The following is a 26,005-nucleotide window of genomic DNA, read 5'->3' on the forward strand; positions in this document are numbered from 1 at the left end:
GTTCTTTACTATGAGTTTCTTTTCTGCTTTCATTGCTACCAATTTTCTTAGTTATTCATTATTTTCTCTATGATTATTCAATAATAATAATAATAATAATAATAATAATAATAATAATAATAATAATAATAATAATCTTTCTCTTGACGAGAATATTGTACGAAATGGAAATATTGTATAAAAATTGGAGATTTAACCTTCCAAGAGGTGGAAAAATTAAAATATCTTGGAGCATAGGCTACTTACTTACTGGCTTTTAAGGAACCCGGAGGTTCATTGCCGCCCTCACATAAGCCCGCCATTGGTCCCTATCCTGAGCAAGATTAATCCATTCTCTATCATCATATCCCACCTCCCTCAAATCCATTTTAATATTATCGTCCCATCTACGTCTCGGCCTCCCTAAAGGTCCTTTTCCCTCCGGCCTCCCAACTAACACTCTGTATGCATTTCTGGATTCGCCCATACGTGCTACATGCCCTGCCCATCTCAAACGTCTGGATTTAATGTTCCTAATTATGTCAGGTGAAGAATACAATGCGTGCAATTCTGTGTTGTGTAACTTTCTCCATTCTCCTGTAACTTCATCACTCTTAGCCCCAAATATTTTCCTAATCACCTTATTCTCAAACACGCTTAACCTATGTTCCTCTCTCAAAGTGAGAGTCCAATATCTTGGAACAACAGTAACAAATATAAATGATACTCGGGAGGAAATTAAACTCAGAATAAATATGGGAAATGCCTGTTATTATTCGGTTGAGAAGATTTTGTCATCTAGTCTGCTGTCAAAAAATCTGAAAGTTAGAATTTATAAAACAGTTATATTACCGGTTGTTCTGTGTGGTTGTGAAACTTGGACTCTCACTTTGAGAGAGGAACAGAGATTAAGGGTTTTTGAGAATAAGGTTCTTAGTAAAATATTTGGGGCTAAGAGGGTTGAAGTTACAGGAGAATAGAGAAAGTTACACAATGCAGAACTCCACGCATTGTATTCTTCACATGACATAATTAGTAACATTAAATCCAGACATTTGAGATGGGCAGTGCATGTAGCACGTATGGGCGAATCCAGAAATGCTTATAGAGTAGGGTTGCCATAATGTAATTTTAAAAAATTGGGACATTTCTAATTTTTTTATTTAAAAACCTGGGACATTTTGTAAAAAACGGTACACAATAAAAACTGTGAAAATTTTAAAATAAATCCATCACATACGTCACAATCACATTTTAATCAAATAATAAAAATACATCCTTAATGCCCATGCGGCAAACCTTGAAATTATTATTATTATTATTATTATTATTATTATTATCATTATTATTATTATAATTATTATTATTATTATTATTATTATTATTATTATTATTATTATTACAGAACTTGATGAGAGGTACTGTAAACAAGAATGAAGATAATATTTTAAGATGCATTCAAGAATTGCCCAAATTTATGGACGTGATTGACTATGTCTTACCGAGCACCATGTGAAATGGAAAATCTAGAATTGCACAATGTACATTCCACAGTTTCATCCGCATTTTTAATGAATGGGAATTCTCTTCTGATGCTTGCGTTTCGACATCATGAAAAACGGCAAAAAATTATAATGCACTATACAACCTCAACTTTCCGCTAAGATAGTATGATATTGAATGTAATCGGAAATGGAAATTATAACTAATATTGCCAACATAATAGAAATGGGTAAAAAAAAACCTGAAACAATTTCCAAGAGTGTTACACTGCTCCAGTGATCACTTCAACGTTCCACATGGTTCCAAGAGATAAACAGTTCAATTTCCAAACAGCTTCCCTGTTCTTTGCTGTCTGCAAAGACCACGTGTAGCGCTATCATCGACCTCCAATCGAAAGTAGACATAATATCGATGTTCCACACGGTCTTCGTGCAACAGTAGCCTATGTAAGACCGTACAATTTAATTATACGAATCAAAATCCCTAATAAATCTGATATTCATTATTATTAGCTGCCCATTGATGAAGAATATGTTCACGGTGCCCAAAAATAGTGTTAATTATTAATATGTCGTGAAAATATTATCGGCTAATATCTTATCGTTATTAAATTTTCCTAGGGTTATATGCGTTTTTTTTTACTAAAATTGATTCATTTAGAATTGTAGTTATTTACTGTACTCTTTAACAGTAACCGACGAGAAATGGCTTTCATTGTCATAATACACTGAACAGCTGATTTAAAGACGATTCAAGGGCTTTGAAACATATTCCCGAAGCAGATGAGAGGTTGAAACAGTTGGCACTGATGTTGTAAACATATTGTTATGAAACTGGACTTCCCGAATGCGAATCTCAATCTCTACCGCTTGAGCCAACTCGGTCAGTATCAAGTTTTATTCCTAATTTCCTCCCCAAAGGTCTTTTTCCCTCAGGTCTCGCAACTAACACTCTATACTCTTTCTGGATTCACTCATACGTGCTACATTCAGTGCGACTGAAAGGCGATTGCCATGTGTCATTTCGAAACTCTGAGATTTTCAGCTATTGAGTGAATTTTATTTTATTTTTTTTGCCTTTTTTCAAGGACCACCACAGGTGGTCCGCAGACCATAGTTTGAGAAACGCTGGTCTAGTATGTACAGTCACGAAGCTTGAGTTGTGAGGGTACTCGGAACAATTGACTGTGCCGGTACTGTTTCGCATTGACTGTAGTGAGGTCATAGTGGCGATCATAGTGGTTAGCAACTATCTATGGATGCATATTCCCTACGTATTGAGCTTTGTGACTGTATATATTGTCGGACCATCGGCTCTATGCCCCTTCAGCTCTGTCGTCGTTCTTGGAAAAGTTAACGCCTCTACTCACCCCATTCCACCCGTTTCTCTCCCACTACGTCAAACAGCAGGCCACGAAACTGGCCGAATAGGGATGTTGCCAAACTTCCGTCTAACAGTGTCATGTCTCTTGAATATTGCTTATAATAATGTAAGGTTAATTACTACTTATTCATAATTTAATTTAAGTAGGTCTAATGACGCTGATTGACTTATGCAAAATGCTATTACTTGCTTAATAATATTTCTTTCACCACTCCGTGCTACAGTATTCATGTTGAGTTGACAACACTGGACTGCAAGTGCAAATAAACTGTCCCGCAAGAAGGCTCAAAATTGTGAGTAGTGGGGGAGAGAAAGAGAGAGGGGTAGAAAAGAGAGAAAGAGGAATACAGGGAGAGAAATGAATTGCCGAGGCTGAAAAGGAATTAAGGTTCAGTTCGCATATCTTACGGGGGCACAGATTCGATGGTCGGACTATACTAGACTGTGCTTTCACCCTGTATTGGCGTCCTTGTAACTGTGGACAACGTCGTCAGTTTAATGTGAACTGTGGTGACAATGAGTAATAAATTGAAGAGTCCACTGCAAGAATGATGAATGTTACATTCTTGTAGAAAATGAACCAAGACTGTCAATGCATAGTTTAAGACATATAGAATGTACATACAGAGTTATATGGCATTAACACTGATAGTCATTGTCCAGTAATGATCGGAAAATCACAGTTAAGCTTTGAGCGCTAAGCATTTCAAACTTTCAATTGCTTCTCCTGCAAAATGTATTCCAAATTACATCCATCGTTCTTGCAGTGGACTCTTCAATTTCTATTTTCAGTAGCCTATAATGGCTATTGGAAACTAATATTTTTATCGAAACACCGGAACGTATACTTTCTTCAGACTCACGATAATTCATCGACACTTTATGACACAATAAAATCAGACAAGAATTCAGACAGAAATCAAGCACGCAAATCGCTATGTTGGTAGTACTGTTATCGCTCCATTAAACCTCGTTTGAAAAGTCATTTCCGCACAAATGCTTCATTTTTACGAGTTTCAAGGCAAGGATTTCAATTACTTTATAAACAGAGCGTTAACGCTGCCCTCTGGCGGCGCTACTTGGAAACTCGATTACTCTAATAATGTCCTCCCCTTCTGTATAATTGTTGCCTTTCCCCCGCAGGGGCGTTATCTCCACGAGGCTATTTCAGGGCCTCCTGTATCTCGTCAGCGTGTCAACAATGCATAATGGACTGGGGCGCCGCCACTCGGTCAATATTTGAAGCAATTAAATGGATGATAATTCCGGTATCACTTCTACTGTGATCGCCCGGGAAGTGACAGTGATCAGTGATCACTTCGCACAATCCCTTTCTGTTGATGTTTTGAAGCTTCACGTTATCCCTCAACTCTTAATATAAGGGAAAATAAATAAAACACAGGTCATTATTTTATCCAGTGTTGTCAAATTTCTCAAAACAGGAAATTTATATTTCTATAAGGAGAAGGGAATTGTTATTGAAAAATAGGAAAATCGCGTACATACCATTATTTCACAATTTATTTGAATATTAAATTAACTACTAAATTACGAAAATATGTTTCTAACTTACACTAGCTACTTAACCCTCGCAATTCCACGCGGGGAATTCTGGATACCCCAGCTATATATATATATATATATATATATATATATATATATATAATTTGAACTGGTAATGGAAATTACGGGAAAACGGCTGAACGGATTTTAATAAATGACCCCTCATTCTGAAGATTGGAACCCAAAGTTTTTCAGAAAAATAGTAGTTTTCAGTGAAATGTCAATTTTTCTACATCATTTTCCTATTTTCCAAAATCCATCTTTCGTCAGTTTTGAGAACTAATTAATTGCATTTCAGAATAAAACAAAATAAACACTACAATAAACAATAGACTATTACACGAAGGCAATGACCTACAGAATTGCTGACATAGAGTTCAGATGGCTCAGATTCTTTCACATCATAATGCCAATATTTCGATCTTCATTTGTGTAATTTTTTGATAAAGTATAAAAAATAATTTACAGGTGTCATTCTCTGGTCTGTAGTTTTCCGAGTACAGCTGTGTATTGGATATTAAGGACTGCAAAACTTAAGAATGTTTCATGACATTATTACCATTAAAAATGAAATATTATTATAGTTAATGCAACACATAATATTGTATACTGATGATATGAAAGTGGAACCTTTTGGGACTTTAAGTAAGTAGACGCAGAGAAAGAATATTTTATATTAGATTTTTATTTCTATAATTTACTGAGTAACGGCTATATATAATTATGTTACTGAAAACTATAAAACTTACGTAAAGTAACAATATTGTTATTAAAAATGAAATACTTTTATAGTTATTAATCAAGTAGTATGGGTCTTTTTCATATATTTAATGGCAGTGTGATATAGGTATTTATGTGTCTGATTCTCTAATTTTCCTTGGTAGTAAATGAGTCATGCTTCCTATTTTAGCTGGGTCTTTAAACTATATCAAAATTAATTTAAATTTCTTTGGTTTAATCGATTAGATTTGTGATCGCTGCCAAGCATATTTTATTGTAGGGAAAACAGCAGGCCATTTCATTTCTTCCTACCGTGATGAGTAAGTTTATTTCCCGCAACCAGCAACGAATGGAACACTGAAACTGCTGACGATTTACGATGAACAATTTTATTTAGGGCGCATGTAAGATTCCACAACTCTCACATATCATTCGCCTTATTTTTCACATCTCAGCAATAGATTCCTCACAGCAGCCTATATTAATGAAAATATACGGGATAACACTCATTGTTACACAAATTAACCCAGCAGTATTTGGTAGATCAGTATTGTCTGGAAGAAGCGCAAAAATTACAATTCCTAAGAAAAGACCAAAAGGTATTACTTACTGATAAAATAAGAGGCCTACAACATTTTGTAATAATAGTAATAATAATAATAATAATAATAATAATAATAATAATAATAATAATAATAATAATAATAATAATAATCTATACTAATAATAAATCTGTAGCCGAAATTTTTCCGGTAATTTTCGATTTTCCAAAAATAATTGGTCCTAACATATATAATTAACAATTCTGAAACCGAAAATCGCACTTTTGAAATTTTTGTTTGTATGTTTGTTACCTTTTCACGCGATAATGGCTGAACCGATTTATATGCAAATTGGAATATAAATTAAGTTCGTTGTATCTTAGATTTTAGGCTATATGGTATTCAAAATACTTTATTTAAAAAGGGGGTTATAAGGGGGCCTGAATTAAATAAATCGAAATATCTCGCTTATTATTGATTTTTGTGAAAAATGTTACATAACAAAAGTTTCTTCAAAAATGATTTCCGATAAGTTTTATTCTTTACAAAATTTTGATAGGACTGATATTTAATGAGATAAATGAGTTTTAAAATTAAAATAACGCCATCTAAGACGGTGCAATGAATTAAGAAGAATGACTTCGTCTATAAGGGGCCTTGGGCAACAACAATCGAAACAGGGGCCTTGGACATCAACAATCGAAAGCTATTAAATATTGCCTACAGAGAATGTTTCTGTTCTGTATGAAGTAATATCAGAAGCTAAATTAACCGATTTGTATAATTAATTATTATTTCACCATTGGAAAGTGTAGTTTCTCTAGATGGACATAATGCTATAATGTTATTACAGTAACGTCTGAGTAAATCGAGGACAGGTAAGATTAAAATAGCTTCTTATGCACAGAAAATTTGATAGGCTATTTTGTACATTCGTTTTCTGTATTTCTTAAAATAATATTTATGTACACTCATTTTAATCTCACAGAATTAACGAACAATGAGAGTGTATTGATTTAGTATGCAGTAATAGTACGTTAGCTTAGCAATCCATTATTTTATAATTCAAATTTTAACTATGCTCAATTGAATCGTGTTAAAATACATAAAATATATATGCAATAAATGCAATGCAAAAAAAAAATTGGGTAATGAGCGAAGCAGATTATCTTGCGCTGTTGTAAAAGTTGTTCCCTGGATCAAACGTCCTATTTTAATTATGTAATTACTTTATATTTATTTCTAACAGGTGTAGCGGAGCGTACGGGTACGGCTAGTAATAATAATAATAATAATAATAATAATAATAATAATAATAATAATAATAATAATAATAATAGTAATAATAATAATAATAATAATGATGATTTATTTTAGCTTGCAGAGTTAAGGCCGTAAGACCTTCTCTTCCACTCAACCACCAAAAAGTATACATACATAATTATGTATGAACTTACAAAGAATTCAACAATTTGATTTAGATAAGAGCTACATGTATACAAGAGTTATTTACGAATTAAACAACAAAATACTATGAACTATTAATTAAACACTGAAATACAAACTATGTAGCAGAACTAAGCTAAAATACATAGAATGTTAATATATTTCAAATAATGTTAGATAACAGAAAGAGATTATTATGAGACAATTTAAAAATTCCGCACTATCAGGATGCATGTCTAAAGGAAGGAGTAACAAAGTTTTATAGTCTCTTGATCACCTCAGCAAGATCTCTTAGTGAAAGAAAGTGATTCTGTCCTCTACTTTTCAGGGAAGTTCACGAAACATGCAGCAGCTATACCAAGATGCTAAGTCTTTTGTCCAAAGCATGACAAATCTTACATTTTCTTAATTTTCACACACAATCCGCAATGACCGGAAATAGCTACTGCATTACTCCCACATGAAATATTCGCTGATACTCCTGACATTGTTACTTGCGATTTCGCATTGAAACTCAAGAACTGAAGACAGATGTGTTCAAGGGCATAAAAGAAACATTCAGAGGAGGTATGTTTCACTATTATGGAAGCAAATAACTTTCAAAATGTCTGGTATGCTTCATTGAAAATAAATCTGAACAATTTTTATTTGAACTTCTTATGAACTTAGTTTGCAGCATTTGCTGCACAAGCCTCTAGTTAGTGTATAAAATCAAAGTACGCTATAACAGGCATTTGTCTTTTTGTGGTTTTGTTAAATAAGCTTCTTACACTACTACAATGCATCGTACATTTATTGTTTTCTATTTTTGTTGGTAACATTATTTAAAGTTACATCAGCTTCTTGTTTATGCGGATGACGTGAATATGTTAGGAGAAAATTCACAAACGATTAGGGAAAACACGGAAATTTTATTTGAAGCAAGTAAAGCGATAGGTTTGGAAGTAAATCCCGAAAAGACAAAGTATATGAGTGTGTCTCGTGACCAGAATATTGTACGAAATGGAAATATAAAAATTGGAGATTTATCCTTCGAAGAGGTGGAAAAATTCAAATATCTTGGAGCAACAGTAACAAATATAAATGACACTCGGGAGGAAATTAAACGCAGAATAAATATGAGAAATGCCTGTTATTATTCGGTTGAGAAGCTTGTGTCATCTAGTCTGCTGTCAAAAAATCTTAAAGTTACAATTTATAAAACAGTTATATTACCGGTTGTTCTGTATGGTTGTGAAACTTGGACTCTCATTTTGAGACATGAACAGAGATTAAGGCTGTTTGAGAATAAGGTTCTTAGGAAAATATTTGGGGCTAAGAGGAGAATGGAGAAAGTTACACAACGCAGAACTGAACGCATTGTATTCTTCACCGGACATAATTAGGAACATTAAATCCAGACGTTTGAGATGGGCAGGGCATGTAGCACGTATGGGCGAATCCAGAAATGCATATAGAGTGTTAGTTGGGAGGCCGGAGGGAAAAAGACCTTTGCTGAGGCCGAGACGTAGATGGGAGGAAAATATTAAAATGGATTTGAGGGAGATGGGACATGATGATAGAGAGTGGATTAATCTTGCACAGGATAGGGACCGATGGCGGGCTTATGTGATTTACTTTCAACCCTATCTCTTTACTTGCTTCAAGTAAAATTCCCGTGTTTTCCCTAATCGTTTGTGAATTTTCTCCTAACATATTCACGTCATCCGCATAGCAAGAAGCTGATGTAATTATCTTTAAATAAGCCTGTTACGTTGTGACATATTTAATGGTGAATGAAATTGGTAATAATAATAATAATAATAATAATAATAATAATAATAATAATAATAATAATAATAATTATTATTATTATTATTATTATTATTATTATTATTATTATTATTATTATGTAAAAGTTTTTATATAGCCTATACGAGTATTAAGAAGGGAAATTTTTCTAAAAAAAATCGGGAAATATTTTTAGATATTTGCAGGGAAAATTCCTTTACAGAACCTGACAACACTGATCTTTCCACTATTCCGTTGTTATCAAGACGTCATTTCGTAGTCTGAGTACACCTTTTGTGGTTTAAGTAGAATTGCATCTCTCATATAATCGTATTTCATTATCGTCTATTGATAAAGAAGACATTAAATAAAGAAATAAATTATAGTTATCATCGCATGTCCTCTGACTAGCCTCTGCAATTAAATAAATATGGTCAAATGAGGAATTACAATTACCAACCCATAGGTAAGTTACTGAACTTAATACTACAAATTGTGTTCTATATCACGGTAGCAAGTTAAAATACACAATTGCCTGCGGTTGTGGGTTTGATGATCATACAATAGGCTCATAGTTTTATCGTATTTTGAAATTTCTTTTATTTAATTGACAACTCATTCGTGTTTAATTTTGGTTCCTTCCTTCTTTTCCTTGTTTCTTTTCCCGTTATTCGTTTACTCAACCTTTCCGTTTCTTCATTTTTAATCCCTTTCTTGTTCTCATTTCCCCATTTTCTTCTTTTCCTCTTCATATCTGTCACCCAGCTTCTCTTTCGTTCGCTCGCTCCATAACACAAATGATTAATTCAACAAATCTTACATTCATTTGTTGAAACCAGGTGGCCCGGGTTCGAATCCCGGTCGGGGCAAGTTATCTGGTTGAGGTTTTTTTCCGGGGTTTTCCCTCAACCCAGTATGAGCAAATGCTGAGTAACTTTCGGTGCTGGGACCCGGACTCATTTCGCCGACATTATCACCTTCATATCATTCAGATGTTAAATAACCTAGATGTTGATACAGCGTCGTAAAATAACCCAATAAAATAAAATAAAAAACATTCATTTGTTCGCTCATTTATTCATTCATTCGAGATTTCATTCAGTCACACTTCCGTTTGCTAGTTGATTGATTCATTTCGTCCATTCACTCAAGTCTCTGACCGCTAATTCTTTCTTTCATTTGTTTATTTACTCAAATGTTGTACCTCAATTCGTTCATTTATTATTCATTCAGTCATTCGTTTCCTCGTTAATTCATTCATTTACTCATTCCTTTCCTTGTTAATTCATTCATTCATTTATTCATTCGTTTCCTCGCTCATTGATTCATTCATTCATTTACTCATTCCTTTCCTTGTTAATTCATTCATTCATTTACTCATTCGTTTCCTTGCACATTCATTCATTCATTTACTCATTCGTTTCCTCGCTCATTCATTCATTCGTTTACTCATTCGTTTCCTACCTCATTCATTCCTTCATTTATTCCTTCTTTTCCTGGCTCATTTATTCATCCATTTACTCACTCGTTTCCTAGTTCATTCATTTACTCATTCGTTTCCTCGCTCATTCATTCATTTACTCATTCGTTTCCTCGCTTATTCATTCATTCATTTACTCATTTGTTTCCTACCTCATTCATTCCTTCATTTACTCACTTGTTTCTTAGTTCATTCATTCATTTAATCATTCGTTTCCTCGCTCATTCATTCATTCATTTACTCATTCGTTTCCTCGCTCATTCATTCCTTCATTTACTCATTCGTTTCCTCGCTCATTCATTCATTCATTTATTCATTCATTTACTTGTTTCCTCGCTCATTCATTCATTTACTCATTCATTTCCTCGCTCATTCATTCATTCATTTACTCATTCGTTTCCTACCTCATTCATTCCTTCATTTATTCATTCATTTACTCACTCGTTTCCTAGTTCATTCATTCATTTACTCATTCGTTTCCTACCTCATTCATTCCTTCATTTACTCATTCGTTTGCTCGCTCATTTATTCATTCACTTACTCACTCGTTTCCTAGTTCATTCCTTCATTTACTCATTCGTTTTCTCGCTCATTCATTCATTCATTCATTCATTCATTCATTTTCTCATTCGTTTCCTCACTCGTACATTCATTTACTCATTCGTTTCCTCGCCCATTCATTCATTCATCCATTCATTCATTCATTCATTTACTCATTCGTTTCCTCGCTCATTCATTCCTTCATTTACTCATTCGTTTCCTCGCTCATTCATTCCTTCATTTACTCATTCGTTTCCTCGCTCATTCAGTCATTCATTTATTCATTCATTTACTCGTTTCCTCGCTCATTCATTCATTTCCTCGCTCATTCATTCATTCATTCATTTACTCATTCGTTTCCTACCTCATTCATTCCTTCATTTACTCATTCGTTTCCTCGCTCATTCATTCCTTCATTTACTCATTCGTTTCCTCGCTCATTCAGTCATTCATTTATTCATTCATTTACTCGTTTCCTCGCTCATTCATTCATTTCCTCGCTCATTCATTCATTCATTTACTCATTCGTTTCCTACCTCATTCATTCCTTCATTTACTCATTCGTTTGCTCGCTCATTTATTCATTCACTTACTCACTCGTTTCCTAGTTCATTCATTCATTTACTCATTCGTTTTCTCGCTCATTCATTCATTCATTCATTTACTCATTCGTTTCCTCACTCGTACATTCATTTACTCATTCGTTTCCTCGCCCATTCATTCATTCATTCATTCATTCATCCATTCATCCATTCATTTCCTCGCTCATTCATTCCTTCATTCACTCATTCGTTTCCTACCTCATTCATTCCTTCATTTACTCATTCATTTCCTCGCTCATTCATTCATTCATTCATTTATTCATTCATTTACTCGTTTCCTTGCTCATTCATTCATTTATTCATTCGTTTTCTCGCTCATTCATTAATTAATTTACTCATTCGTTTTTTTCGCTCATTCATTAATTCATTTACTCACTTGTTTCCTCGCTCATTCATTCATTTACGCATTCGTTTTTTCGCTCATCCATTAATTCACTTACTCATTCGTTTCCTCGCTCATACATTCACTTATTCGTTTAATCACTCATTCATTCACTGACACTCTTTTGCTTAATCGTTAATTTATTTATTGGTTTGCGCACCCATTCTTTCATTCACAAATTCATTCATTCATCCTCCGTTTCCCTCATTCATTCAGATTTTCTCTTGCTAATTATCTACTGCATTAAATCTCTCTAATAACAATTTGTTCATTCACTCATTTATATCCTTCACGCAATCAAACATTCAGAATTTTGTTTTAATTCACCATTTGCCTAATGTTTTCCTTATATTTCGCTGCTTACCCACTACAGTGCAGACTACTAATGTTACTTCAAACAATAAGGACAGAGTACAAAAAATATTATAAAACTAATCCTCCTTCTAGGGACAAATGTCAGTGATGACGAACTTTTGTGCTCAAGGTTATGAACAGCCTGGAAGCGCATTTCGATTTTTGATTTCGTGCTCGTGCCCGCCCGCTCGCACACATGAACTGCCCGACGCAATCCCGCACTCCCCGAGTTCAATTTCCGGACGATTAACCCTGCAAGTGCGTAGGGAGGGGGTGGCTGGGATCAATATAGCTTCTCCGCCCTTTCGGTATTCCGCAAGGGATTAAAAAGGCCCCGGAGTGAATATTTCCTTCCCCACGTCACTTTAAAATACCGTGCGGGCGAGTTCTTCAGATCACCATGGTAACCAAACAGTCGAGCATCGCAAGACTCGTCAAGCAAATCGCTAATTAACAGGACTAGCTACACATGCATAGCAGGACACTCGCACACGAAGGGGAGAAAGAAAATAAATGAATGTATAATGTATAAAGAGGTATAGAAATGTAAAGAAAGAGGGCAGGGAGGAAAAACTAGAGAGATAAAGAAATAACGAGTGTACGCCTGTAAACAGGTCTCTCTCAGCGCAGCGCCTTTCGAAAAGTGACATGGGCAAGTAACAGCTCTCTTACTGGTGATTCAGCGCGTCGGCTTTCGCCAATAAAATCTGGTGACTTATACGTTAAGTTATAGTTATACGAGTAATTTATTGGCTTACCTTTTAAGTAACGGAACTGTCGATTGCTGAAATTATAGCAGAATGCTTTTTGTGCGACTTACTCGTAATATATTTACTTACAAAGGCTTTCAGAGAACCTACCTCAATTAATAAATAATGAGAGCGACGGGCGATGTGTACATATTTTAGAGCCAAAATCATCATTACAATCTACAAAAAAAAAAAAAAAAAAAAATACAATTAAACCCAATTTCATAATAAAATTTCAATTAATAATCCAATATATCAATTTGTTTTATTAGATTTATTTTTTTATTTACTTTTAGAATTATTTTAGTTTTTGTAGGTTTTTATTTTATTATTAATTATATAATTAATTTTATTGAATGGGATATTATTAGACTTAATTCTGGATCTATCATTATAACATTGCCCCCCTCACATAAGCCCAACATCGGTCCCTAACCTATGCAAGATTAATCCAGTCCCTATCACCATATCTCAACTCCCTCAAATTCATTTAAATATTACCATCCCATAAATGTCTCGGCCTCCCCAAATATCTTTTCTCTCCGGCCTTCCAACTAACACTCTATATGCATTTCTGGATTCACCCATACGTGCTACATGCCCTGCCCAACTCAAGCGTCTGAATTTAATGTTTCTAATTTATCTTAGGTGAAGAATACAATGCGTGCAGTTCTGCGTTGTGTAACTTTCACCATTCTCCTGTAACTTCGTCCCTCTTAGCCTCAATTATTTTCCTAAGAACCTCATTCTCAAACACCCTTAACCTCTGTTCCTCTCTCAAAGTGAGACTCCAAGTTTCATAACCATACAGAACAACCGGTAATATAACTCTTTTATAAATTCCAACTTTCAGTTTTTAAAGCAGACGAGCTGACAAAACCTTCTCAACCGAGTAATAGGAGACATTTCCTATATTTATTCTGCGTTTAATTTCCTCTCGAATGTCATTTATATTTGTTACTATTGCTCCAACATACTTGAAATTTTCTTCCTTTCCAAAGGATAAATTTCCAATTTTTATATTTCCATTTCGTAGGCGTGCTATGTTCTGGTCACGAGACATAATCATCTACTTTGTTTTTTCTTCGGGATTTACTTCCAAACCTATGCTTTACTTGCTTCAAGTAAAATTCCCGTGTTTTCTCTAATCGTTTTTAAATTTTCTCGTAACATATTCACGTCATCCGCATAAACATGCAGATGATGTTACCTGTTGTATTCCAAACCCTCTCCGTTTTCCTGGACTTTCGTAAAGACATATTCTAGAGCAAAGTTAAAAACCATAGGTGCATCTCCTTCCTTTAGCCTGCATTGAATTAGAAAAGCGTCAGACAGAAACTGGCCTAAACGGAGTATGCTGTATGTTTCGCCGAGACTCATGTTAATTAATCGGACTAACTTCTTGGGAATACCAAATTCGATAAGAATATTATATAAAATATCTCTCTTAACCGAGTCGTATGCCTTTTTGTTTATTCATAATATAGCCTACTTACCATAAATGAATAGACTATCTGTTCTAATGTGTACCGAACTGCACAGACTGGAAGTCAGCTGTATACTAATGTCCTAATCTTGAAGTCCCTTCATCCTGTGTTATCCGTCCATAAGCTACTACACAACAAAAAAACTTCCCCACATTCTATCCAGGAAAAACGTACAAATTATTTCCTCGGCAGTCACGATTTTTATAAAGAGGGAGTCTGAGACTTTATTACAAACTTCTATGGATGATAGAGAAGATCAATATGAACAAAATATAGGAACTCGTATTCAAAAACTTTTCTTTTGGAAATTATTACAGAATGTGATGCGTGTGCCAACCGATTTTATCTAACATTGTACAATAATAGAAAGTTTTCGCACCTTACTAATACGCTAAACAGTTAACGCTGTGTTGACGTCACTGATGAAACAACCAATCAGAGCCATTCACCTCATGTTATTTCAGTAGCGGAACTCGCTCTCTCTAGGCGGTTAACGTGGAAGTGAACGAAGGTTACCGTAGGTCTAATTCGATGTTAATACATGACACCTCGTTTGAGAATTACCACTGTGGATGATATTCATCTACTTAAAACGCTCTTGTTTAACTCGCCGTAACTCATAAACAAATGAAGATTTTAAGTAACGATCACTTTTAAAAGTAATTTCCATTCTTTCTCAACATGCCTCTCGATTTGACCCACATTTAATTTGGAAAATAAAATTTGCCGCCTACCAACTTCTGAAGGTGTATATCGTCATTGTTCCTGCAATAACTCATATGTGACATATTTATCGATTTTCAGATTTTTGCTCTATTAAATATCTTAAATAGTGATACAGCAAATAATAAAATCTCCTATATCTAATTATATTTATTTCTTTCGAAAATGTAAGAATTTACAATCTCCTATGTACCACTGCCATAGGATGAATAAATGTTTTTTTTCTTCCTTCTGAAAAATTTTATATTTTGCACATAGCAGTTATTGCAGGAACAACGACGACATGCATATTCTGAAGAGATCACATCAAACTTAATATTTTTTCTCACTTTTCAAAACAGATTTTCATTTCGAATTTTTTTATTGTATTGTATTGTATTTATTAACATTCCATGGTATTCATGCATTGCTTCACAGCTAGAATATGGAAGAAGTCAAAAAACTTAATCCTGCTATAAAGTCTTAATTTATAGCCACAGTCCAGTCGAAATATATAGAGAAGAGGTTTACAATATAGTCTACTAGTAAAACACAAAGTTTTAGTATCAATTTCATGAAGCGTTGTTGAATGTCATCAATTCACCTACAGAATAGAAGGATGAGAAATTAGACACTTCTTTAATTTGGTCCTAAACAATCTTATGTTTTGAGTTTAATTTTTTTATATCGATAGGGAGGATATTAAATTTCTCTTACTGCCATATAACGCACTTCTTTTTGATAGCACGATAGACTTGCCGATGGAGTATGAAAGTCATTTTTGACGCGTATTGATGCTATGAACTGTCGAATTAGTTACAAAGTTTTCACGATTACATACGAGGAAGATTATTAATGAAAAAATATACTGACAAGCCATGGGCATTATTCGTAGTTTTTTTTTTAAATATTCCTACACGATTCCCTAGATTTGGCACCTACTATTGCTCTAATTACCCTTTTTTGTAGTAGGAATATACTGTTACTATCTGTGAAATTTCCCCAGAATATTATTCCAAAACTCATTACCGAGTGAAAGTATGCAAAGTATATTGTTTTAAGGTATTGATATTTACTACCTTTTACATAGATATAATAGCAAAACATGCTGAATTTAGTTTGGGGGTAATTCCTTTAATATGATTTTTTCCAATTTAATACATTAAAAATTTTTAAGCCAAGAAATTTGGTTATTGTTATTTCTAATAGGGACCTATTGTTAATTACTGCGCTAGAAATTTGCTTTCCATATAGCCTACATTGAGTTATCAATTAAACAAATTACAACGCGATTGATTGACTATCATAGGAGCTGCGACATGATAAATCTTTAACAGAGCGGGATAATGTCGTATAATAGAGCCTTATGTTGAAGGAATACGTTCACGGATCCTTTACGACTATTTCGTTTATATGACGTCATTACTAATGAAGTGTAATGAAATTTTGAATTCCAACCAATCACAGTCACACTTTGCGATAATTCTTGCAGCTAGATTTATCGCTATCAATTTATCGCATGGTCGTTCTTTTGTTTTGTCGTTGTCGACAACTGTTTCCCCGTAAATTGATGGTCATGAATACATTAAGATGCAACTACACGGTTAAACTTTTCTTTCAACTTTCAAGCAATGAATGCAAGATTGATATTTAATATTAATTAATATATTTACGCAGTGAAGACGACGTTCAAAACGGCGCACCATGTAGAAACAAAATCTTCATGCATCTTAATTGAACGTACCTTTTAAACTTAATTATTTCAATATTCTTCCCATATGCACGTATACGCGATTGGAATATTGAGCTGTGTAGATGGAGCTTTAGTTCCGTTACACATTACAGCGAGAATGTGTTTGTCGTGTAGCACTGATTGTAAGTAACGGTCGAAATAGGCACAGCTGACACTGATCCTGCTCCCACAGGTAACTTAACCTATAATAAATTGTAGCCTATAAAATTTATATTTTGTGAATGAAATTAAACAATTAATAGAAAGTCAGATGTTCAAATTTATGTAACATCATCGCATATCAAACCCAAAGACCTTGTATAGTAATAATAAGGTCTTGATCAAACTGCTTTTCGTATGGCGTAATAAAATTCGTGTTTTAATTAGGCCTATCTATACAGAGATGGCTTCACTGTGTAGCAACATGTCTCGCTGTGAATACATAAGCAATTGTATATAGCTGTCCCCACTGTTACTGTTAAGTTAAATTATGATTTCAGCAGATAATGAAAATGTATTTATGTTATAATAATAAAAGAAATGTGCAGTACATGTAATTAACATTGTTAAACCTATACTTCGGTTTTCGCAATTGGCATTAATGAATAATAACATCTAATTTCTTTATTGCAATAATCGATATTCATCTACGAGTATTTCAACTTCACAATGTCTGAATAGGTTAAGTATTCGTTAATATACAATTAAAGAGTCCACTGCATGAATGATCGATGTCATTTTCTTGTAGAAAATGAACCAAGACTGTCAATGCATAGCTGAAGACATATATAATGTACATACAGACTTATATGGCATTAACACTGATAGTCATTTTCCAGTAATGATCGGAAAATCACAGTTCAGCTTTGAACGCTAAGCATTTCAAACTTTCAATTGCTTCTCCTGCAAAATGTATTCCAAATGACATCCATCATTCTTGTAGTGGACTCTTCAATTATTAACATTTTGTGATCGAATTTTAGGGATATATTATTTACATTTTTATTTTATTCACGAAATAGTCCTAATAAATGTCACTCGAAAGCTGAGATTTCCCAGATAAATCTCAGACCTCTCGTGACATTACTACAGATAATTTCCGAAGTTCTACGAAACGTAAACATACGTCACAAAATACGTCACTACTGACGTCAACATAGCATTAACCGTATAGCTAGAGGTGTGGGTGCGAAAACTCTCTAATATAACCCAAAAGTTTGTTATTTCATTACAAACTTTGAATGAATGCATGCCGTGCATACAGTATTCATTTCAAAGACATCACAATTCAAATATCAATACTCGATATAGAAATTGTTCAAACTGTTTTCCGCCATCCTCAACGCAGGCATTACAACGTTGTCCTGTCGACTGTCGAATCCGTTCGGAGATTCCCAGCATGTTCCTGACAGTGTCACAGGCAATTTTGATCCTTCCTACAATGCGTTCAATTTAGAACAGAACCGCATAACGTAACTATGTGTCTATCCCTTGTTCAATTTTGAATGAGAGCTTCCGGCAGTTGTTTCTATATACAGAGTGTTTCAGAAATACTTTTACAAACCTTGGGGGCATGTTGATCACACCAAAACAAGAAAAAGAGTTCATATAAACATATATCCGAAAATCCTTAGTTTTTTAGTTATTAATCAAAGAACATCATGAAACATCTGTTAGATATTGTCAGCTTGGTAGCAAGTGTTCCAACTTTAATCAATTCAGAAACTCATAACAATGAAAGTTTACGTTCAACGACTTTCGAGGTACAATCCAACAACTTAACTTAAGATAATAAATTTATTTAAAGTGCTCAATCATACGATTTATCAATTTTTACAAATTTATTATTTGCTAATACATCTTATAAAAGAGATTTATGAACGTTTTCGCCTGTATGGCGTCATCAGATATTCAAAACTTTTGACGAAACCTAAACATAAGTCCGTTAGGTTGTGCACAGTAATATGCATAACAATAGTTGAATGATTAATCATGAGTTACATGTAATGAAAATGTTATATTGGGAAATGTTCAATTTTTGACTAATTTGTGTAATTTTGTCGACTTGCCAAAAAGTGAAATATAAATTTATATTTATATTTCGAACAGTAGTATTAGTTGAAGAGCAGTATCGTTATGATGTTGATAATTGAATTGGCCACAATTTCAGGAACTTCCTCATCTTTATTAGATCCGTTTCTTTCTCGATGCCTACTACCATCTTTAAAAATAATGAAGGCTTTTTAAACAAGCTATATACCGGTAGTATATTACTATACAAATTTTTACAATAGAATTACTGTGTTTTATCTGAATGAGCCATTGCTAAGCAAGTGACGTCAGAATAGTGTTACTTAACTTATTGTCGTTGCTAAGCAAGTGACGTCAGACGAAGTTTTTTTATGGAACATTTTATTAATTTGATAATCGAGCAATAACGTTCCACATTATAAAAGGAAATGAAAATTAATCTGAAAGAAAGAAAAAAGGGTTAGAAAAAACTAAAAAGGAAACAATTAGAAAACATCTAATTATGCATAACGTCAGGCGAAAGAAAAATCTGAACGCAAAGAAACAAAAGCAAATGAAGGCGAGAATCGGGAAACAGAGAATTAAAGCGAAAAAGGAGGAAACAGGTGGTGTTAAAAGAGAAAATTAAGAGAGAAAGCGAAAAAAATGACAATGAGAGAAGAATGATGAAGGAAGGAGGTGTAGAAAGAAAACAAAAAAAATTAGAAGAAAGAAATAGCGATTGACACGGAAAAGAAAAGATTACAGAAAGAGACAGAAAAATAAAGGGGAAAAGAAAAAATAATGAAAGCGAATGGTACCGGTATAAAAGAATAGGCAGCAAGACAGATAAAATAAGACAGGGATAAGGACAAATTAAAGTGGAAAGACATGAAAAAAGAATTAATGGGGAAGAGAAAATGATATAAAGAGGAGATAGCGATAATGGGAAAGGACTAAGAGGAAAGAAATGGAATACAAATGTATCAAACAGAGAGGTGAGTGAAAGATAAAAATGGCGGCAAAAAAGAAGATGATAGAGAGATAAATATAGAAGAAAGTTTGGAGATACTACAAAACATGATCAAAAATAACAATTAAAGCGAGTACAAACGAATTCTTAATATAACGTAGAAGGACAACAGACAATAAATCATTTCATTATGCCATAAAAATCGATGAAGGGACCTGTAAGAAAAAACGAAAGTGAAAGAAGAGGAAATAGAGATAATGTATAGGCAATAAAATGAAATGCAGTGACCATAAAAGTTTCGTCTTTCATAAATAAGACAAGTATGTATGTCTTTGCCGATATCCAGTAAACAGTGTCACAGAAATAGGGACCGTAGTTGGAATGGAGCGAGGAAGAAAAATTAGTCTGAATCTAGCACTGCTGAAAAATACAAGAATGACAACAATAAATTCTATTAAAAAATACCGAACAAAACACGTAGCATTCTATGCAGGGTGATTGACGAGGATTTACCGTCACTTACGGAGCTTATTTCTGAAGACATTCTGAGCAAGAAATGCCATGTAAACATTTGTCCTAATCTCAATATTTTCAGAGTTACACTACTGTGAATTTGTTAGTAAAATACTTCTTTTTTTCTTTAGTTTCAAAGGTAAAAAAAAATATTACAAATAGAGAATAAACTATTCAGAAGTATCATTTCTTTAATTGGTTAGTGTTCTGAAGCTAAAAATATATATTAACTCCTATGTACAGATTTTGTTTTCCAGTTTCAAACTAAAAATTATATTATTCTTACGCACTTATTTCAACAATTCTTACAAATCATACGACTTCAAGAACTTGATTCTTTACAGATTAATTATGCATCCTAACGTACAGTCTTAAAGAATTTACAAAAGCGGCGTGGTTTGTAACAGTTGTTTGATAAATACGTAAAAAAATGTAATTTTTTACAGTGGAAGCTCTTAAGTTCGACAGAAATCATGTTCGACATCCTATATTTTGACTGCTTACGTAGGAGAATTACACACGCCCCTATACGGGCACTAAGAAATGGATCCGCCATGTGAATGGGAACTGGTTCTGTGTCTTGTAGTGATACTTCCGTTAAAGGAAAACAGAATATTTTATCGATTAGGACATCCATATTGATCACCGATTTTAAATTAATGAACTCTTCTTTCTCTATTTGAGAATTGTGCCGTTTGTGAGACGAAACTGTCGAAACCCACTGTGGTACTAGAAGCGCATACACAAGTCTCGGGGCGGACAGGAAATGCAAGTACAGTACTGTATTCGTTGATGGATAACCAATAAGAATTTGTATTCATTTCACCTGCCACACCCACTACCCTTATTAGACTGAACTTTCAATTCTGTTTTGTCGAACTTAGAGTCCGCTGTAGTTAAAAATTGGAAGAAAAAAAATCTGTACCAAGCAACTATGGAATTCACAACACATTTTTAGCTTCAGAATACTAGCTAATTAAAGAAATGTACTCCTGAATAGTTCATTCTTTATCTGTAATATTCTTTTACCCTTAAAACTCAAGAATAATGGTATTTTACAAACAATTTAAAATTAGTGTATCTCTGAAGATATTGATATTAGGACAAATGTTTATGTGATATTTTTGCTCAGAAAGTCCTCGAAAATAAGCTCCGTAAGTGAGAGCAAATCCTCGTGAATCACCTAGTATATCAAAACGAAATAACCGATATCTTGCAAATGACACACACATTGACAAAAAAAAAAATGCTGTAGAAAATGTAAATCTCAGTTTCATACCATTCAAGTTTCGAAATACAAGCTATTTAAACTTTAAATCTTATGTCACTAAAAATCTATGGTGTTAAGTCAACTTGCGACAAGTGTCTGATTCCCACCTTGATAGCAGTTCCTGATCTCAGATACAAAGCGGTTCAGTTCGTCATTCTCAAGATTTTGTCCAGAAATAAAATGACTTTCAGTACGCGATAGGTGAAGATTATATGCTGGAAACTGTCATATACAGGGTTAGTTAGAAGTCCCGCACTACCTAAATAACTTTTGAAGCATACGGTTCAGTGACATGAAACTTGGTATGTGAGGATAATCATATACTAAGAACTCAATAATGGTATTACCGAGTTTTTTCTACATCCGGTTTAACCGAAAGTAACTTCAACTCTCTTATTTTAAATGGAACACCCAGTATATATATTTTTTATTTTTGAATAGTGCTCATTCAGAGCTTTTCAAAAAGTACCCACACTCGATACTTCTGTACAAATTCAGTGTTGCTAAGTCAAGAAAACCGAAAAGTGTATCGAATATTAAAATAATAAAATACTCCTTCCTTAACAAAAACAAAACAAAGCTAGCTCACCTTCCAAATTATGTGTTCAAATTGGTAGCCCTCAGCTGCTTTACAATGTGTCACTCGATCATAGAAACCATTTAAGGAATGATTTAACCAGGCTTTAGGAATATCTTGCACCACTTCCATTTTTATTTAGCAACACTGAATTTGTACAGAAGTATCAAGTATGGATAATTTTTGAAAAGATCTTGATGAGCTTTATTCAAAAATGAAAAAATATATTGGGTGTTCCATTTAAAATAAGAGAGTTGGAGTTACTTCCGGTTAAACCGGAAGTAGAAAGAACTCGGTAATACCATTATTGAGTTCTTAGTATATGGTTATCCCCACATATCAAGTTTCATGTCACTGAACTACATGCTTCAAAAGTTATTTAGGTGGTGCGGGACTTTTAACTAACCCTGTATAAATCCAATCAAGTTCTTTTGATTTATCAATGATGCTTTGAAGGATATAACACAAATTGTCCTGTTATAGTAACATCCCTTTTCTGTTAACAATAATCAGACGAGTATTTTTGGACTGAAAGTTCGTAAACTCTCTCGAACTAAGGACTCACTTGCTAAACCAATCGCCAGTGAGACTGATGAAGACAGATTTACAATCAATGATACGCTTCTAACAGCGTTCGGAATTTAGAAAATAACATTGGGTATTATAGGCGTCAGCTTAGCACGTAGAGCTGAAAACCTGGGTTCGAGTCCCGGTGTCGGAGAGAATTTTCTCCGCTCCAACCATCCATCATATGATAATGCAGAATTCCCGCACGGAAATATCATACGTACTTCGGTACATCATAATAACACAATAATACAGTATTTTATACTTATAATGCACTAATTTATCTACTATCTTTACTTCGGACGATAAGAAACATCGCATCTGTACTTCACAGATAACTCTATTGTTTACTGGAAAAATAAATACAAAAATTTGACATTTATATAGCACTAATATCTAGTGTTATTCCTGTCTTACATTTGCACGCCACTGATATCTCTATAGTATTCTATGATTGGTACTTACAGTCTCTCGAGGGCCATGAGATCCTGGAAGGCTCCCCTCTCTATGGTGTGAATTTGATTGTCCATCAGTTGTCTAGAACAAGAACAAATTACAGTCATGCCTGTGTTGCTAGGTAACAACGAAATCACAATGTAATTAATTTGTTTTATTTAATTCCCTCTTTACTAAATGAAGGACCGTCCCTGGAGATAGGGTGAATGGTCATCATGATTTGGTAAGAACAGTGGCGTTGGCTGAACTATTTCTAAAGGTTTAGGGGAAAAAATACTGTCTATACTATCTTATAAATAACATACCATACAAGGCAACATAAGTACTAATAGGCCTATTCATTTGCTCACTTGTTACAAACAATCACAAATATGTTTGATAAAGGAATTAACTAAAGCAAACATGCCAAACTGAGTTGAAGAGGAAAGTATGACGTCAGTCTCACTCCAAAACTTTTAGACATTATTGACGTCCATGCATTCCTCTCAACCAAAAACTTGCTTCAGTGGTGGGTAGTACACAACCCATGTCATAAAAACAATCACCACTCTAAACATAAGTTCGAATAAGATTAGTAAGTCCACACACTAACTATTGAACGTAGCTACGTAATGGCTACATAAAGTCATTGATTACACAATATTCAATAGAGGATGGCAAGGTCTTCAATAAGAATATATACATTAAATTCTACAAATGGATTGTGCAAAAAGAAATGAATACCAGCATTTCATATGTTTTATTTGTGTATAAAATTATTTTCAATAAGGATCCGAAGTTTAATTTTCATTTATCTCAAAATTCATCTTTATGACTTATCTCCATTTACCCAACACAATCCACATTACACAATACACATTTTTCAACAGTAATCTCACTGAGGTTTTGATTTATCTAGGGAAAATCAAAACTCGAATGGAATTTAATTGACTATTACTCGATTAGAAGAAAGTACACTATCTACCAAAAAGTAATTGGGCACTGTTTTTGCCCATTAGAACCTCGTGGTACCACCTCTTGTTGCTATAACAGCAACCACCCTGTCAGGCGTGCTCTCCACTAGTTTGTGTAGGATATCCACTGGAATGCGTCGCCATTCCTCTTGCAACATGGCACTCAGTTGGACAATGGAAGTTGGCCCATGTTTCGGCGACTATTACGCAGTGGTATACAGAAAATAATGTTCACGGGTTGGACTGGCCTGCACAGAGTCCTAATCTCAATCCCATTGAGCACCTTTGGGGAGAATTGGACCGGCGATTGAGGTCTCGGGAGATGCGGCCAACTTCCATTGTCCAACTGAGTGCCATGTTACAAGAGAAATGGCGACGCATTCCAGTGGATATCCTACACAAACTAGTGGAGAGCATGCCTGACAGGATGGCTGCTGTCATAGCAAAAAGAGGTGGTACCACGAGGTTCCAAAGGGACAAAAATAGTGCCCAATTACTTTTTGGTAGATGGTGTATATCAAGATTAGAAGAAATAAAGTACTCTAATACAATAAATTACTACTTACTAAAATTATATTATTAATGTTAGCTTCACCAAAAGTTTGAACGGAACCGACATTTTCAGTTGACTCTCTATGCGGTAAATAAATGAAGATCACAAGTACCATTTGCAGTTTGAAATGTGAGTAAACAAAGAAAAAAATGGTAGGAAGGTGATAAAAAGAAGAAATTATAAATAAAGATTAGAATAAATAAAATACTCTAATACAGTAAAATACATATGAGTAATAATTTATTTACTAAAATTCTATTTAACTAATGTTAGCTTCACCAAAACATTTGAACGGAGCCGCCGTTTTCAGTTGACTGTCTATGCGGGAAACAAATGACGATCGCAAAGTATGTCTTGGTAGTACCGTAAAGAATTTGCATTTTGAAACGTTGACGAAGAAAAAAACAAATTCTAGGGAAGTGATAAAAATAAACAAACGCTAGGAAAGTGATACAAGTAAACACATACTAGGAAAGTGATGAAATTGTGGCGATAAGCAGCCATGATTGATTGAAACGCGTTCTTTCGTACCCTTTTATTGGTCAAAAGTAGCATGACGTAGTAAAAGTGTAATAGTCATTATAAATATTTTATTCATTGACGGTTTCATATGCATTTAAAGGGTTAAACATGTATTAAAGAACATTCTCAAGCGTATAAAACATACCGGTACACATCCGGCTGACAGAGATCATAAAACCAACAGTCCAGCATGGAAGGGGACAATTTGAAACGATGGAACATCTCATGCAATAATAGTAAAAGAATATATGGTGTCTGTGTATAGTTATGCATAAGGGAGTGGATTTTCAACCCCCCTCTCCTTGCCTGACCTTTACTTGAATGTGAACGAGGTGCTCCAATGGGGGTCATGACACGTACAGGGGGAAGAGAGTCGATTTTTATAGATATTCCTGGCTGCTTCAGCCATCTATTAAATTCTCACACTTCAGGGCACATTTTGAATGCCAAGGGGATGGGGAAATAGAAGGGAAGACGGCTGTCTCTACGCGGCTTCATTCAGATCAAGGGAATCAATCAATCCTCAGCCTTTCAGACGCTTAACCGCCTGAGCTACACACATGCGCCATCAAAATTGTCAATCCCATCGCCTAGAATCTAGATTGACAGATTTTCATCTTCTTAACTTAATTCCTTCAATAAAACCGGAAGTACTTAAGTCGCGAAGAAGATATGTC

General features: G+C 34.2%; 1 protein-coding gene across 2 annotated transcripts in view; it reads right to left on the bottom strand.

Annotated features, from left to right (window-relative positions):
* sli (slit guidance ligand) overlaps positions 1-26,005 on the bottom strand; it is a 799,923-nt gene that overhangs the window by 768,457 nt on the left and 5,461 nt on the right. For both annotated transcript variants that reach the window (XM_069817706.1, XM_069817697.1), the window contains exon 2: positions 23,310-23,381. In XM_069817706.1, coding sequence (XP_069673807.1) covers positions 23,310-23,381 — 72 coding nt within the window. The remainder of the gene's footprint in view (positions 1-23,309; positions 23,382-26,005) is intronic.

The sequence above is a fragment of the Periplaneta americana genome, chromosome 2 (genome assembly GCF_040183065.1).
Source record: "Periplaneta americana isolate PAMFEO1 chromosome 2, P.americana_PAMFEO1_priV1, whole genome shotgun sequence".
Lineage (NCBI taxonomy): Eukaryota > Metazoa > Arthropoda > Insecta > Blattodea > Blattidae > Periplaneta > Periplaneta americana.